This window comes from Globicephala melas, chromosome 20, assembly GCF_963455315.2.
Source record: "Globicephala melas chromosome 20, mGloMel1.2, whole genome shotgun sequence".
Taxonomy (NCBI): Eukaryota; Metazoa; Chordata; class Mammalia; order Artiodactyla; family Delphinidae; genus Globicephala; species Globicephala melas.
This window is the reverse complement of record NC_083333.1, coordinates 53,589,238-53,603,559: the sequence shown is the minus strand read 5'-3', so window position 1 is coordinate 53,603,559 and position 14,322 is coordinate 53,589,238. Positions and strand designations below refer to the sequence as shown.

At 38.5% G+C, this 14,322-nt stretch overlaps 1 protein-coding gene across 1 annotated transcript in view; it reads left to right on the top strand.

Moving 5' to 3' along the window:
- LOC115866305 (phosphatidylcholine transfer protein) overlaps nt 1-14,322 on the top strand; it is a 34,873-nt gene that overhangs the window by 14,404 nt on the left and 6,147 nt on the right. The window contains exon 3 of the mRNA XM_030881628.3: nt 14,020-14,099. Within this exon, the coding sequence (XP_030737488.1) occupies nt 14,020-14,099 (80 nt within the window). The remainder of the gene's footprint in view (nt 1-14,019; nt 14,100-14,322) is intronic.

Genomic DNA, 14,322 nt, shown 5'->3' with positions numbered 1-14,322 from the left:
GGAGGAGGGTCCAGAGCCCCAGGGGCCTAGGCTGGCCACCTCGCTACACTTCTTAGATTTTCACTAGAAGTGAGGGAGAGTTATGAGAAGCATTACATAGGGGCTCTTCCTGCCACTTAGAATGGGGAGTGGCCTCTGCCATCCAAGTCACAGCGGGGTAGATACGCAGCAGCTAGCCCAGGGACACAGAAACCCTGACATACCCTTGCTGTGGTCAGGAATCTTAGTTGCAAGTAACCAAGCACTAACAAATGCCAGTGTAAGAAAAGGAGAAAGCGTTTTTTTTTGTTGTTGTTGTTGTTCATGGATGAAAAGTGCATAGGTGTCTGGCTTCCAGGTCAGCTACATCCAATACTTTATATCTCCAGCTTGACTGTGTTTTCTTCTGTGTTGATCTCATTCTCAGGCAGATTCTTATGTCATGGCAAAGTTGCCACCAGGGGTTGCAGGCTTACATTCTAACCATGTACATAACTCCAGAGGAATAGGAACGTTCCTACTGATGCAGCCAGAGTCCCAGGGTTGGCTCTCATAACCTCAATATGGATCATATACTTACTTCCTGGGGACATTTATCATGGTTTTGGGTCACTTAGTGCTATCAAATAGCCTTCCTATCTAGGGGAAATTGTGATGCCACTTATTCAAGGGAGAAGCCACAAGTTCTCTGTCCATCTCTCTAGCAGACATTGTTCAGTCGTGTGCTGTAGACATTGGAAGAGCGTCTGATGTGCGGTACTTGGCATCAGCAGTCCACACTATGGAGTACAGTCCAGAGACAGCAGTAGTTTGGCTTCTCTGGAGCCATCCTGAGGTTCTAACCTAACTGTGGTCCTCCTAGATCTTCTGTAAACTGCATGAGAGCCTTTAAAAAAACACTTTTTGGCCTAAAGTTGCTAGAGTGGCAAGCCAAGACTCTGTCCACACATGCCTTCCCTAAACTAATCACCTTGGCCATGTCTGGCTCAATATCACACCCCTATAATTAACGCCGAGTCAGTTCTGCTTAAACCGCATAGTGAAGGAGAAAAAGGAGAATGAGATGCTGGTCCAAGAAGAGGAGAGCCAAAGCTGAGCAGGCAAAGCAACAGATGTCTGCTCCTTCCCTTCCTTTCAAGGGCATCTTCAGCCTCCTGTACCAGTGGGCTGGCAAGCTCTTTACCCCATGGTCTGCTTCTAATAGATTTCATTTTTTCAAAAGCTAAATTAATTAACACATTGCCACAGTTAGTATCTCCTCAAGGGACTCTCTTGGTTCCTTCAGCAGCCTTGGTGTAGCGCCTTCTCTAAACGGTTAGTTAGAAGCTTCCTGCACAGCTTGCGGACAGAGGCTGTGCACTTCATAGTATTCCTTTGCTATCTCCGTGCAAGAGCTGATGCTATATGCACTATATGCATGGTGGATATTAAGGAGATTTGGTCCCTGTAGCTGTGGTATAAAGCAACATAGGAGAGAGGAAAGAAAGTTAGGATTAGCACAGTTAAGCAACTTTCTAGCTGTTTAGAAAGGACACCGCCCTCTCTGGAAACTTTGTTTCCCAATTGAACACACAAGACTAGGTCGCTCAGTCCCAGGACACCTGTAATATGTCAAGAAATCTAAAGGGTGGTGTGCGTAAGGACACAACAGTAAAACATTTGCTACTCTAGTGACATCTGGTGGTTTCCCTGATTTTGTTTTTTGTTTTTTGTTTTTTTTTGCAGTACGCGGGCCTCTCACTGTTGCAGCCTCTCCCGTTGCGGAGCACAGGCTCCGGACGCGCAGGCTCAGCGGCCATGGCTCACGGGCCTAGCCATTCCGCAGCATGTGGGATCTTCCCGGACCGGGGCACGAACCCGTGTCCCCTGCATCGCCAGGCGGACTCTCAACCACTGCACCACCAGGGAAGCCCGGTTTCCCTGATTTTTAAACCTGAAAATTTATTTTTTAATGCCGAATTTTATTTCACTGCATTTTTTTGAGAGTGTTGTTTGTGCTATATGATGAACAATTTTTGCTGAGTTCTTTTATTTTTACTCTGTTTTTATATCTACTAGACTCTGCCCCTGGGCAGCAGACTTTCAGTGGCAGTAAACCTGACTTTTTTCTAGAATTCTGTGCCTTATGAGTGAGTGGTTTAGCATCCCTACAGGATCATCATATCAAAGCTTCTTGTTTTTTTTAATTTCTTCTGAATTTTTGAATTTTATTTTATTTATTTTTTTATACAGCAGGTCCTTACTACTTATCCATTTTATACATATTAGTGTATACATGTCAATCCCAATCTCCCAATTCATCACACCACCCCCCCACCCGATCGGTTTCCCCCCTTGGTGCCCACACATTTGTTCTCTCCATCTGTGTCTCTATTTCTGCCCTGCAAACCAGTTCATCTGTACTATTTTTCTAGGTTCCACATATATGCATTAACATACGATATTTGTTTTTCTCTTTCTGACTTACTTCACTCTGTATGACAGTCTCTAGATCCATCCACGTCTCTACAAATGACCCAATTTTGTTCCTTTTTATGGCTGAGTAATATTCCATTGTATATATGTACCACATCTTCTGTATCCATTCGCCTGTCAATGGGCATTTAGGTTGCTTCCATGACCTGGCTATTGTAAATAGTGCTGCAGTGAACATTGAGGTGCTTGTGTCTTTTTGAATTATGGTTTTCTGTGGGTATATGCCCAGTAGTGGGATTGTTGGGTCATATGGTAATTCTATTTTTAGTTTTTTAAGGAACCTCCATGCTGTTCTCCATAGTGGCTGTATCAATTTACAATCCCACCAATAGTGCAAGAGGATTCCCTTTTCTCCACACCCTCTCCAGCATTTGTTGTTTGTAGATTTTCTGATGATGCCCATTCTAACTGGTGTGAGGTGATACCTCATTGTAGTTTTGATTTACATTTCTCTAATAATTAGTGATGTTGAGCAGCTTTTCATGTGCTTCTTGGCCATCTGTATGCCTTCTTTGGAGAAATGTCTATTTAGGTCTTCTTCCCATTTTTTTGATTGGGTTGTTTGTTTTTCTAATATTTAGCTGCATGAGCTGTTTATATATTTTGGAGATTAATCCTATGTCCATTAATTCATTTGCAAATATTTTCTCCCATTCTGAGGGTTGTCTTTTTGTCTTGTTTGTAGTTTCCTTTGCTGTGCAAAAGCTTTTAAGTTTCATTAGGACCAATTTGTTTATTTTTGTTTTTATTCCCATTACTCTAGGAGGTGGATCAAAAAAGATCTTGCTGTGATTTATGTCAAAGAGTGTTCTTCCTATGTTTTCCTCTAAGAATTTTATAGCGTCCGGTCTTACATTTATGTCTCTAATCCATTTTGAGTTTATTTTTGTGTATGGTGTTAAAGAATGTTCTAATTTCATTCTTTTACATGTAGCTGTCCAGTTTTCCCAGCACCACTTATTGAAGAGACTGTCTTTTCTCCATTTTATATCCTTGCCTCCTTTGTCATAGATTAAGTAACTATAGGTGCATGGGTTTATTTCTGGGCTTTCTATACTGTTCCATTGATCTGTATTTGTGTTTTTGTGCCAGTACCATATTATCTTGATGACTGTAGCTTTGTAATGTAGTCTGAAGTCAGGGAGTCTGATTCCTCCACCTCCGTTTTTTTCCCTCAAGACTGCTTTGGCTATTCATGGTCTTTTGTCTCTCCATACAAATTTTAAGACTTTTTTTTCTAGTTTTGTAAAAAATGCCATTGGTAATTTGATAGGGATTGCACTGAATCTGTAGATTGCTTTGAGTAGTATAGTCATTTTCACAATATTGATTCTTCCAATCCAAGAACATGGTATATCTCTCCATCTGTTTGTATCATCTTTAACTTCTTTCATCAGTGTCTTGTAGTTTTCTGCATATAGGTCTTTTGTCTCCCTAGGTAGGTTATTCCTAGGTATTTTATTCTTTTTGTTGCAAAGATAAATGGGAGTGTTTCCTTAATTTCTCTTTCACATTTTTCATCATTAGTGTATAGGAATGCAAGAGACTTCTGTGCATTAATTTTGTATCCTGCAACTTTACGAAATTCATTGATTAGCTCTTGTAGTTTTCTGGTGGCATCTTTAGGATTCTCTACATATCGTATCATGTCATCTGCAAACAGTGACAGTTTTACTTCTTTTCTGATTTGGATTCGTTTTATTTCTTTTTCCTCTCTGATTGCTGTGGCTAGGACTTCCAAAACTATCTTGAATCATAGTGGTGAGAGTGGACATCCTTGTCTTGTTCCTGATCTTAGAGGAAATGCTTTCAGTTTTTCACCATTGAAAATGATGTTTGCTGTGGGTTTTGTCGTATGTGGCGTTTATTATGTTGAGCTAAGTTTGCTCTTTGCCCACTTTCTGGAGAGTTTTGATCATAAATGGGCATTGAAGTTTGTCAAAAGCTTTTTCTGCATCTATTGAGATGATCATATGGTTTTTATTCTTCAGTTTGTTAATATGGTGTATCACGTTGATTGATTTGCATATATTGAAGAATCCTTGCATCCCTGGGATAAATCCCACTTGACCATGGTGTGTGATCCTTTGAATGTGTTGTTGGATTCTGTTTGCTAGAATTTTGTTGAGGATTTTTGCATCTATGTTCATCAGTGATATTGGTGTGTAATTTTCTCTTTTTGCATATATTTGTCTGGTTTTGGTATCAGGGTGATGGTGGCCTCCTAGAATGAGTGTGGGAGTGTTCCTCCCTCTGTTATATTTTGTAAGAGTTTGAGAAGGATAGGTGTTATCTCTTTTCTAAATATTTGATAGAATTTGCCTGTGAAGCCATCTGGTCCTGGACTTTTGTTTGTTGCAAGATTTTTAATCACAGTTTCAATATCATTACTTGTGTTTGGTCTGTTCATATTTTCTATTTCTTCCTGGTTCAGTCTTGGAAGGTTATAATTTTCTAAGAATTTGTCCATTTCTTCCAGGTTGTCCATTTTATTGGCATAGAGTTGCTTGTAGTAGTCTCTTAGGATGCTTTGTATTTCTGCGGTGTCTGTTGTAACTGCTCCTTTTTCATTTCTAATTTTATTGATTTGAGTCCTCTCCCTCTTTTTCCTGATGAGTCTGGTTAATGGTTTATCAATTTCATGTATCTTCTCAAAGAACCAGCTTTTAGTTTTATTGATCTTTACTATTGTTTTCTTTGTTTCTATTTCATTTATTTCTGCTCTGATCTTTATGATTTCTTTCCTTCTGCTAACTTTGGGTTTTGTTTGTTCTTCTTTCTCAAGTTCCTTTAGATGTAAGGTTAGATTGTTCATTTGAGATTTTTCTTGTTTCCTATGGTAGGCTTGTATTGCTAGAAACTTCCCTCTTAGAACTGCTTTTGCTGCATCCCATTGGTTTTGGATCATCGTTTTTTTGTTGTAATTTGTTTCCAGATATTTTTTGATTTCCTCTTTGATTTCCTCAGTGATCTCTTGGTTATTTAGTCGCGTATTGTTTAACCTCCATGTGTTTGTGTTTTTTTATGTTTTTTTCCCTGTAATTGATTTCTAATCTCACAGTGTTGTGGTCCGAAAAGATGCTTGATATGATTTCAGTTTCTAAATTTACTGAGGCTTGATTTGTGACCCAAGATGTGATCTATCCTGGAAAATGTTCCGTGTGCACTTGAGAAGAAAGTGTAATCTTCTGTTTTTGTATGGAATATCCTATAAATACCAGTTAAATCTATCTGGTCTATTGCGTCATTTAAAGCTTGTGTTTTTTTCCTTATTAATTTTCTGTTTGGATGATCTGTCCATTGGTTTAAGTGAGGTGTTAAAGTCCCCCACTATTATTGTGTTACTGTCGATATCCTCTTTTATAGCTGTTAGCAGTTGCCTTATGTATTGAGGTGCTCCTATGTTGGGTGCATATATATTTATAATTGTTATATCTTCTTTTAGATTGATCCGTTGATCATTATGTAATGTCCTTCCTTGTCTCTTGTAACATTCTTTATTTTAAAGTCTATTTTATCTGATATGAGTATTGCTATTCCAGCTTTCTTTTGATTTCCATTTGCATGGAATATCTTTTTCCATCCCCTCACTTTCTGTCTGTATGTGTCCCAAGGTCTGAAGTGGGTCTCTTATAGACAGCATATATATAGGTCTTGTTTTTGTATCCATTCAGCAAGCCTGTGTCTTCTGATTGGAGCATTTAATCCATTCACGTTTAAGGTAATTATCGATATGTATGTTCCTATTACCATTTTCTTAATTGTTATTGGTTTGTTTTTGTAGGTCCTTTTCTTCTCTTGTGTTTCCCTCTTAGAGAAGTTCCTTTAGCGTTTGTGGTAGAGCTTGTTTGGTGGTGCTGAATTCTCTTAGCTTTCACGTGTTTGTAAAGCTTTTGATTTCTCCATCAAATGTGAATGTGATCCTTGCTGGGTAGAGTAATCTTGGTTGTAGGTTCCTCCTTTTCATCACTTTAAATATATCATGCCACTCCCTCTGGCTTGTAGAGTTTCTGCTGAGAAATCAGCTCTTAACCTTATGGGTGTTCCCTTGTATGTTATTTGTCATTTTTCCCTTGGTGCTTTCAACAATTTTTCTTTGTCTTTAATTTTTGTCAATTTGATTACTATGTGTCTCGACGTGTTTTTCCTTGGGCTTATCCTGCCTGGGACTCTGTGCTTCCTGGACTTTGGTGGCTATTTCCTTTCCCATGTTAAGGAAGTTTTTGACTGTAATCTTTTCATACATTTTCTTGGGTCCTTTCTCTGTCTCTTCTCCTTCTGGGACCGCTATAATGTAATGTTGTTGCATTTAATGTTGTCCCAGAGGTTATTAGGCTGTCTTCATTTCTTTTGATTCTTTTTTCTTTATTCTGTTCTGTGGCAGTGAATTCCACCATTCTGTCTTCCTGGTCACTTATCTGTTATTCTGCCTCAGTTATTCTGCTATTGACTCCTTCTAGAGTATTTTTCATTTCAGTTATTGTATTGTTCATCTCTGTTTGTTTGTTCTTTAAATCTTCTAGGTGTTTGTTCTTTAATTCTTCTAAGTCTTTGTTAAACATTTCTTGCATCTTCTCGATCTTTGCCTCCATTCTTTTTCCGAGGTCCTGGATCATCTTCACTATCATTATTCTGAATTCTTTTTCTGGAAGATTTCCTATCTCCACTTCATTTAGTTGTTTTTCTGGGGTTTTATCTTGTTCCTTCATCTGGTACATAGTCCTCTGCCTTTTCACCTTGTCTATCTTTCTGTGAATGTGGTTTTTTTTTGGTTTGTTTTTTTTTCTGCTTCCTTGTCTGTTTCTTTTCTTTTTTTTTTTTTAACATCTTTATTGGGGTATAATTGCTTTACAATGGTGTGTTAGTTTCTGCTTTATAACAAACTGAATCAGTTATACATATACATATGTTCCCATATGTCTTCCCTATTGCGTCTCCCGCCCTCCCACCCTCCCTATCCCACCCCTCTAGGCGGTTACAAAGCACCGAGCCAATATCCCTGTGCCATGCGGCTACTTCCCACTAGCTATCTACCTTATGTTTGTTAGTGTGTATATGTCCATGACTCTCTCTCGCCCTGTCACACAGCTCACCCTTCCCTCTCCCCATATCCTCAAGTCCCTTCTCCAGTAGGTCTGTGTCTTTATTCCTGTCTTACCCCTAGGTTCTTCATGACATTTTTTTTTTCTTCTTAAATTCCATATATATGTGTATCATACGGTATTTGTCTTTTTCTTTCTGACTTACTTCACTCTGTGTGACAGACTCTAGGTCTATCCACCTCATTACAAATAGCTCAATTTCATTTATTTTTATGGCTGAGTAATATTCCATTGTATATATGTGCCAAATCTTCTTTATCCATTCATCCGATGATGGGCACTTAGGTTGTTTCCATGTCCTGGCTATTGTAAATAGAGCTGCAGTGAACATTTTGGTACATGACTCTTTTTGAATTATGGTTTTCTCAGGGTATATGCCCAGTAGTGGGATTGCTGGGTCATATGGTAGTTCTATTTGTAGTTTTTTAAGGAACTTCCACACTGTTCTCCATAGTGGCTGAACCAATTCACATTCCTGCCAGCAGTGCAAGAGGATTCCCTTTTCTCCACACCCTCTCCAGCATTTATTGTTTCTAGATTTTTTGATGATGGCTATTCTGACCTGTGTGAGGTGATATCTCATTGTAGTTTTGATTTGCATTTCTCTAATGATTAATGATGTTGAGCATTCTTTCATGTGTTTGTTGGCAGTCTGTATGTCTTCTTTGGAGAAATGTCTATTTAGGTCTTCTGCCCATTTTTGGATTGGGTTGTTTGTTTTTCTGTTATTGAGCTGCGTGAGCTGCTTATAAATTCTGGAGATTGATCCTTTGTCAGTTGCTTCATTTGCAAATATTTTCTCCCATTCTAAGGGTTGTCTTTTGGTCTTGTTTATAGTTTCCTTTGCTGTGCAAAAGCTTGGAAGTTTCATTAGGTCCCATTTATTTATTTTTGTTTTTATTTCCATTACTCTAGGAGGTGGGTCAGAAAGGATCTTGCTGTGATTTATGTCATAGAGTGTTCTGCCTATGTTTTCCTCTAAGAGTTTGATAGTTTCTCGCCTTACATTTTGGTCTTTAATCCATTTTGAGCTTATTTTTGTGTATGGTGTTAGGGAGTGATCTAATCTCATACTTTTACATGTAGCTGTCCAGTTTTCCCAGCACCACTTATTGAAGAGGCTGTCCTTTCTCCACTGTACATTCCTGCCACCTTTATCAAAGATAAGGTGACCATATGTGCGTGGGTTTATCTCTGGGCTTTCTATCCTGTTCCATTGATCTATATTTCTGTTTTTGTGCCAGTACCATACTGTCTTGATTACTGTAGCTTTGTAGTATAGTCTGAAGTCAGGGAGCCTGATTCCTCCAGCTCCTTTTTTCGTTCTCAAGATTGCTTTGGCTATTCGGGGTCTTTTGTGTTTCCATACAAATTGTGAAAGTTTTTGTTCTAGTTCTGTGAAAAATGCCAGTGGTAGTTTCATAGGGATTGCATTGAATCTATAGATTGCTTTGGGTAGTAGAGTCATTTTCACAATGTTGATTCTTCCAATCCAAGAACATGGTATATCTCTCCATCTATTTGTATCATCTTTAATTTCTTTCATCAGTGTCTTATAATTTTCTGCATACAGGTCTTTTGTCTCCTTAGGTAGGTTTATTCCTAGATATTTTATTCTTTTTGTTGCAATGGTAAATGGGAGTGTTTTCTTGATTTCCATTTCAGATTTTTCATCATTAGTATATAGGAATGCCAGATATTTCTGTGCATTAATTTTGTATCCTGCTACTTTACCAAATTCATTGATTAGCTCTAGTAGTTTTCTGGTAGCATCTTTAGGATTCTCTATGTATACTATCATGTCATCTGCAAACAGTGACAGCTTTACTTCTTCTTTTCCGATTTGGATACCTTTTATTTCCTTTTCTTCTCTGGTTGCTGTGGCTAAAACTTCCAAAACTATGTTGAATAAGAGTGGTTAGAGTGGGCAACCTTGTCTTGTTCCTCATCTTAGTGGAAATGCTTTCAGTTTTTCACCATTGAGGATGATGTTGGCTGTGGGCTTGTCATATATGGCCTTTATTATGTTGAGGAAAGTTCCCTCTATGCCTACTTTCTGCAGGGTTTTTATCATAAATGGGTGTTGCATTTTGTCGAAAGCTTTCTCTGCATCTATTGAGATGATCATATGGTTTTTCTCCTTCAATTTGTTAATATGATTTATCACATTGATAGATTTGTGTATATTGAAGAATCCTTGCATTCCTGGAATAAACCCCACTTGATCATGGTGCATGATCCTTTTAATGTGCTGTTGGATTCTGTATGCTAGTATTTTGTTGAGGATTTTTGCATCTATGTTCATCAGTGATATTGGCCTGTAGTTTTCTTTCTTTGTGACATCCTTGTCTGGTTTTGGTATCAAGGTGATGGTGGCCTCGTAGAAGGAATTTGGGAGTGTTCCTCCCTCTGCTATATTTTGGAAGAGTTTGAGAAGGATAGGTGTTAGCTCTTGTCTAACTGTTTGATAGAATTCGCCTGTGAAGCCATCTGGTCCTGGGCTTTTGTTTGTTGGAAGATTTTTAATCACAGTTTCAATTTCAGTGCTTGTGATTGGGCTGTTCATATTTTCTATTTCTTCCTGAAGCAGTCTTGGCAGGTTGTGCATTTCTAAGAATTTGTCCATTTCTTCCAGATTGTCCATTTTATTGGCATAGAGTTGCTTGTAGTAATCTCTCATGATCTTTTTTATTTCTGCAGTGTCAGTTGTTACTTATCCTTTTTCATTTCTAATTCTATTGATTTGAGTCTTCTCCCTTTTTTTCTTGATGGGTCTGGCTAGTGGTTTATCTATTTTGTTTATCTTCTCAAAGATCCAGCTTTTAGTTTTATTGATCTTTGCTATTGTTTCCTTCATTTCTTTTTCATTTATTTCTGATCTGATTTTTATGATTTCTTTCCTTCTGCTAGCTTTGGGGTTTTTTTGTTCTTCTTTCTCTAATTGCTTGAGGTGCAAGGTTAGGTTGTTTATTCGAGATGTTTCCTGCTTCTTACGGTGGGCTTGTATTGCTGTAAACTTCCCCCTTAGAACTGCTTTTGCTGCATCCCATAGGTTTTGAGTCGTTGTGTCTCCATTGTCATTTGTTTCTAGGTATTTTTTTATTTCCTCTTTGATTTCTTTAGTGATCACTTCATTATTAAGTAGTGTATTGTTTAGCCTCCATATGTTTGTATTTTTTACAGATCTTTCCTGTAATTGATATCTAGTCTCATGGCATTGTGGTCAGAAAAGATACTTGATACAATTTCAATTTTCTTAAATTTTCTTAAAATTGCTTAAATTTACCAAGGCTTGATTTGTGACCCAAGATATGATCTATCCTGGAGAATGTTCCATGAGCACTTGAGAAAAATGTGTATTCTGTTGTTTTTGGATGGAGTGTCCTATAAATATCAATTAAGTCCATCTTGTTTAATGTATCATTTAAAGCTTGTGTTTCCTTTTTGATTTTCATTTTGGATGATCTGTCCATTGGTGAAAGTGGGGTGTTAAAGTCCCCTACTATGAATGTGTTACTGTTGATTTCCCCTTTTATGGTTGTTAGTATTTCCCTTAGGTATTGAGGTGCTCCTATGTTGGGTGCATAAATATTTACAATTGTTATATCTTCTTCTTGGATCGATCCCTTGATCATTATGTAGTGTCCTTCTTTGTCTCTTCTAATAGTCCTTATTTTAAAGTCTATTTTGTCTGATATGAGAATTGCTACTCCAGCTTTCTTTTGGTTTCCATTTACATGGAATATATTTTTCCATCCCCTTACTTTCAGTCTGTATGTGTCTCTAGGTCTGAAGTGGGTCTCTTGTAGACAGCATATGTAAGGGTCTTGTTTTTGTATCCATTCAGCCAATCTGTGTCTTTTGGTGGGAGCATTTAGTCCATTTACATTTAAGGTAGTTATCGATATGTATGTTCCTATTCCCATTTTCTAAATTGTTTTGGGTTCATTATTATAGGTCTGTTCCTTCTCTTGTGTTTCTTGTCTAAAGAAGTTCCTTTAGCATTTGTTGTAAAGCTGGTTTGGTGGTGCTGAACTCTCTCAGCTTTTGCTTGTCTGTAAAGGTTTTAATTTCTCTATCAAATCTGAATGAGATCCTTGCTGGGTAGAGGAATCTTGGTTGCAGGTTTTTCTCCTTCATCACTTTCAGTATGTCCTGCCACTCCCTTCTGGCTTGTAGGGTTTCTTCTGAGAGATCAGTTGTTAACCTTATGGGGATTCCCTTGTGTGTTATTTGTTGTTTTTCCCTTGCTGCTTTTAATATGTTTTCTTTGTATTTAATTTTTGACAGTTTGATTAATATGTGTCTTGGTGTGTTTCTCCTTGGATTTATCCTGTATGGGACTCTCTGTGCTTCCTGGACTTGATTAACTATTTCCTTTCCCATATTAGGAAAGTTTTCACCTATAATCTCTTCAAATATTTTCTCAGTCCCTTTCTTTTTCTCTTCTTCTTCTGGAACCCATATAATTCGAATGTTGGTGCGTTTAATGTTGTCCCAGAGGTCTCTGAGACTGTCCTCAGTTCTTTTCATTCTTTTTTCTTTATTCTGCTCTGCAGTAGTTATTTCCACTATTTTATCTTCCAGGTCACTTATCGGTTCTTCTGCCTCAGTTATTCTGCTATTGATCCCATCTAGAGTACTTTTAATTTCACTTATTGTGTTGTTCAACGTTGCTTGTTTCATCTTTATTTCTTCTAGGTCCTTATTAACTGTTTCTTGCATTTTGTCCATTCTACTTCCAAGATTTCGCATCATCCTTACTATCATTATTCTGAATTCTTTTTCAGGTAGACTGCCTATTTCCTCTTCATTTGTTAGGTCTCGTGCATTTTTATCTTGCTCCTTTATCTGCTGTGTGTTTTTCTGTGTTCTCATTTTGCTTATCTTACTGTGTTTGGGGTCTCCTTTTTGCAGGCTGCAGGTTCGTAGTTCCCGCTGTTTTTGATGTCTGTCTCCAGTGGCTAAGGTTGGTTCAGTGGGTTGTGTAGGCTTCCTGGTGGCGGGGACTAGTGCCTGTGTTGTGGTGGATGAGGCTGGATCTTGTCTCTCTAGTGGGCAGGTTCACATCTGGTGGTGAGTTTTGGGGTGTCTGTGGCCTTATTATGATTTTAGGCAGCCTCTCTGCTAATGGGTGGGGTTGTGTTCCTGTTTTGCTAGTTGTTTGGCATAGGTTGTCCAGCACTGTAGCTTGCTGGTCGTTGAGTGAAGCTGGGTGCTGGTGTTAAAATGGAGGTCTCTGGGAGATTTTTGGCATTTGATATTATGTGGAGCTGGGAGGTCTCTTGTTGACCAGTGTCCTGAAGTTGGCTCTCCTACCTCAGAGGCAGAGCCCTGACTCTTGGCTGGAGCACCAAGAGCCTTTCATCCACCCGGCTCAGAATAAAAGGGAGAAAAAGTAGAGAGAATTAGTAGAAGTATGAAGAAAGAAAGAAAGAAAGGAGGGAAGGAAGGAAGGAAGGAAGAAAGAAAAAGAAAGAAGCAAAGAAGGAAGGAAGGCAAGAAGGAAAGAAAGATGGGAGGGAGGGAGGAAGGAAGGAAGGAGGGAAAGAAGGAAAAAAACAGAAAGAAAGAAGATACAGTAAAATAAAATAAAGTATAATAAAGTTATTGAATTAAAAAATACTTAGAAAAAAAAAAAGGAACGGATAGAACCTTAGGACAAATGTTGGAAGCAAAGCTATACAGACAAAATCTTACACAGAAGCATATACATACACCCTCACAGAAAGAGGTAAAGGGAAAAAAATCATAAATCTTGCTCTCAGAGACCACCTCCTGAATTTGGGTTGATTCGTTGTCTAAAGGAGGGAAGGAAGGAAGGAAGGAAGGGAGGGAGGGAGGGAGGGAGGTAAAGTATAATAAAGTTATTAAAATTAATTATTAAGAAAAAAAATTTTAAAAAAAACCATGGACGGATAGAACCCTAGGACAAATGGTGGAAGCAAAACTATACAGACAAGATCTCACGCAGAAGCATACACATTCACAAAAAGAGGAAAAGGGGAAAAAAATCATAGATCTTGCTCTCGAAGCCCACCTCCTCAATTTGGGATGACTCCTTGTCTATTCATGTATTCCACAGATGCAGGGTACATCAAGTTGATTGTGGAGCTTTAATCCGCTGCTTCTGAGGCTTTTGGGAGGTCTGAGGTCTTCCGCCAGCCTTCAGTAGGTGTTCTGTAGGAGTTGTTCCATGTGTAGATGTATTTCTGGTGTATCTGTGGGGAGGAAGGTGATCTCTGCGTCTTACTCTTCCGCCATCTTCAAGGTCCCCCCGTGAATGTGTTTTTTGTTCCACAGGCTGCAGGATTGTAGTTCATCTGGTTTCTTCTGTCTGACTTCTGGTGGATGAGGCTATCTAAAAAGCTTGTACAAGTTTCCTGATGGGAGGCAAAGCTTCTTGTTAATAGACACCAAAGAGGCTTCTAGATGCAATAACTTCTTTTTTTTTTTTTTTTAGAACTTTATGAAAAAGAATGCAATGGAGAAGCAGTGGTGTACTGGCAAGTCAAGTACCCTTTTCCCATGTCTAACAGAGATGTATCCTTTCCAAAAGCACACCAATACTCAGCTTTTGAAGTGTTTCTGTGCCCCATGGTCATCACCCAATGGTGGTATGTCCAACAGGTGGAAAATATTGTCTTTGACTCTTGCAGAGAGTGCATCTGTAATTGTGGTTATGGGAGGGCAGCTCATACTTTCCTGAAAAGTTTTCTAGGAAATCCTTGTGCCAGAGAATTGGGGACCTGAAAACAACTTTTCA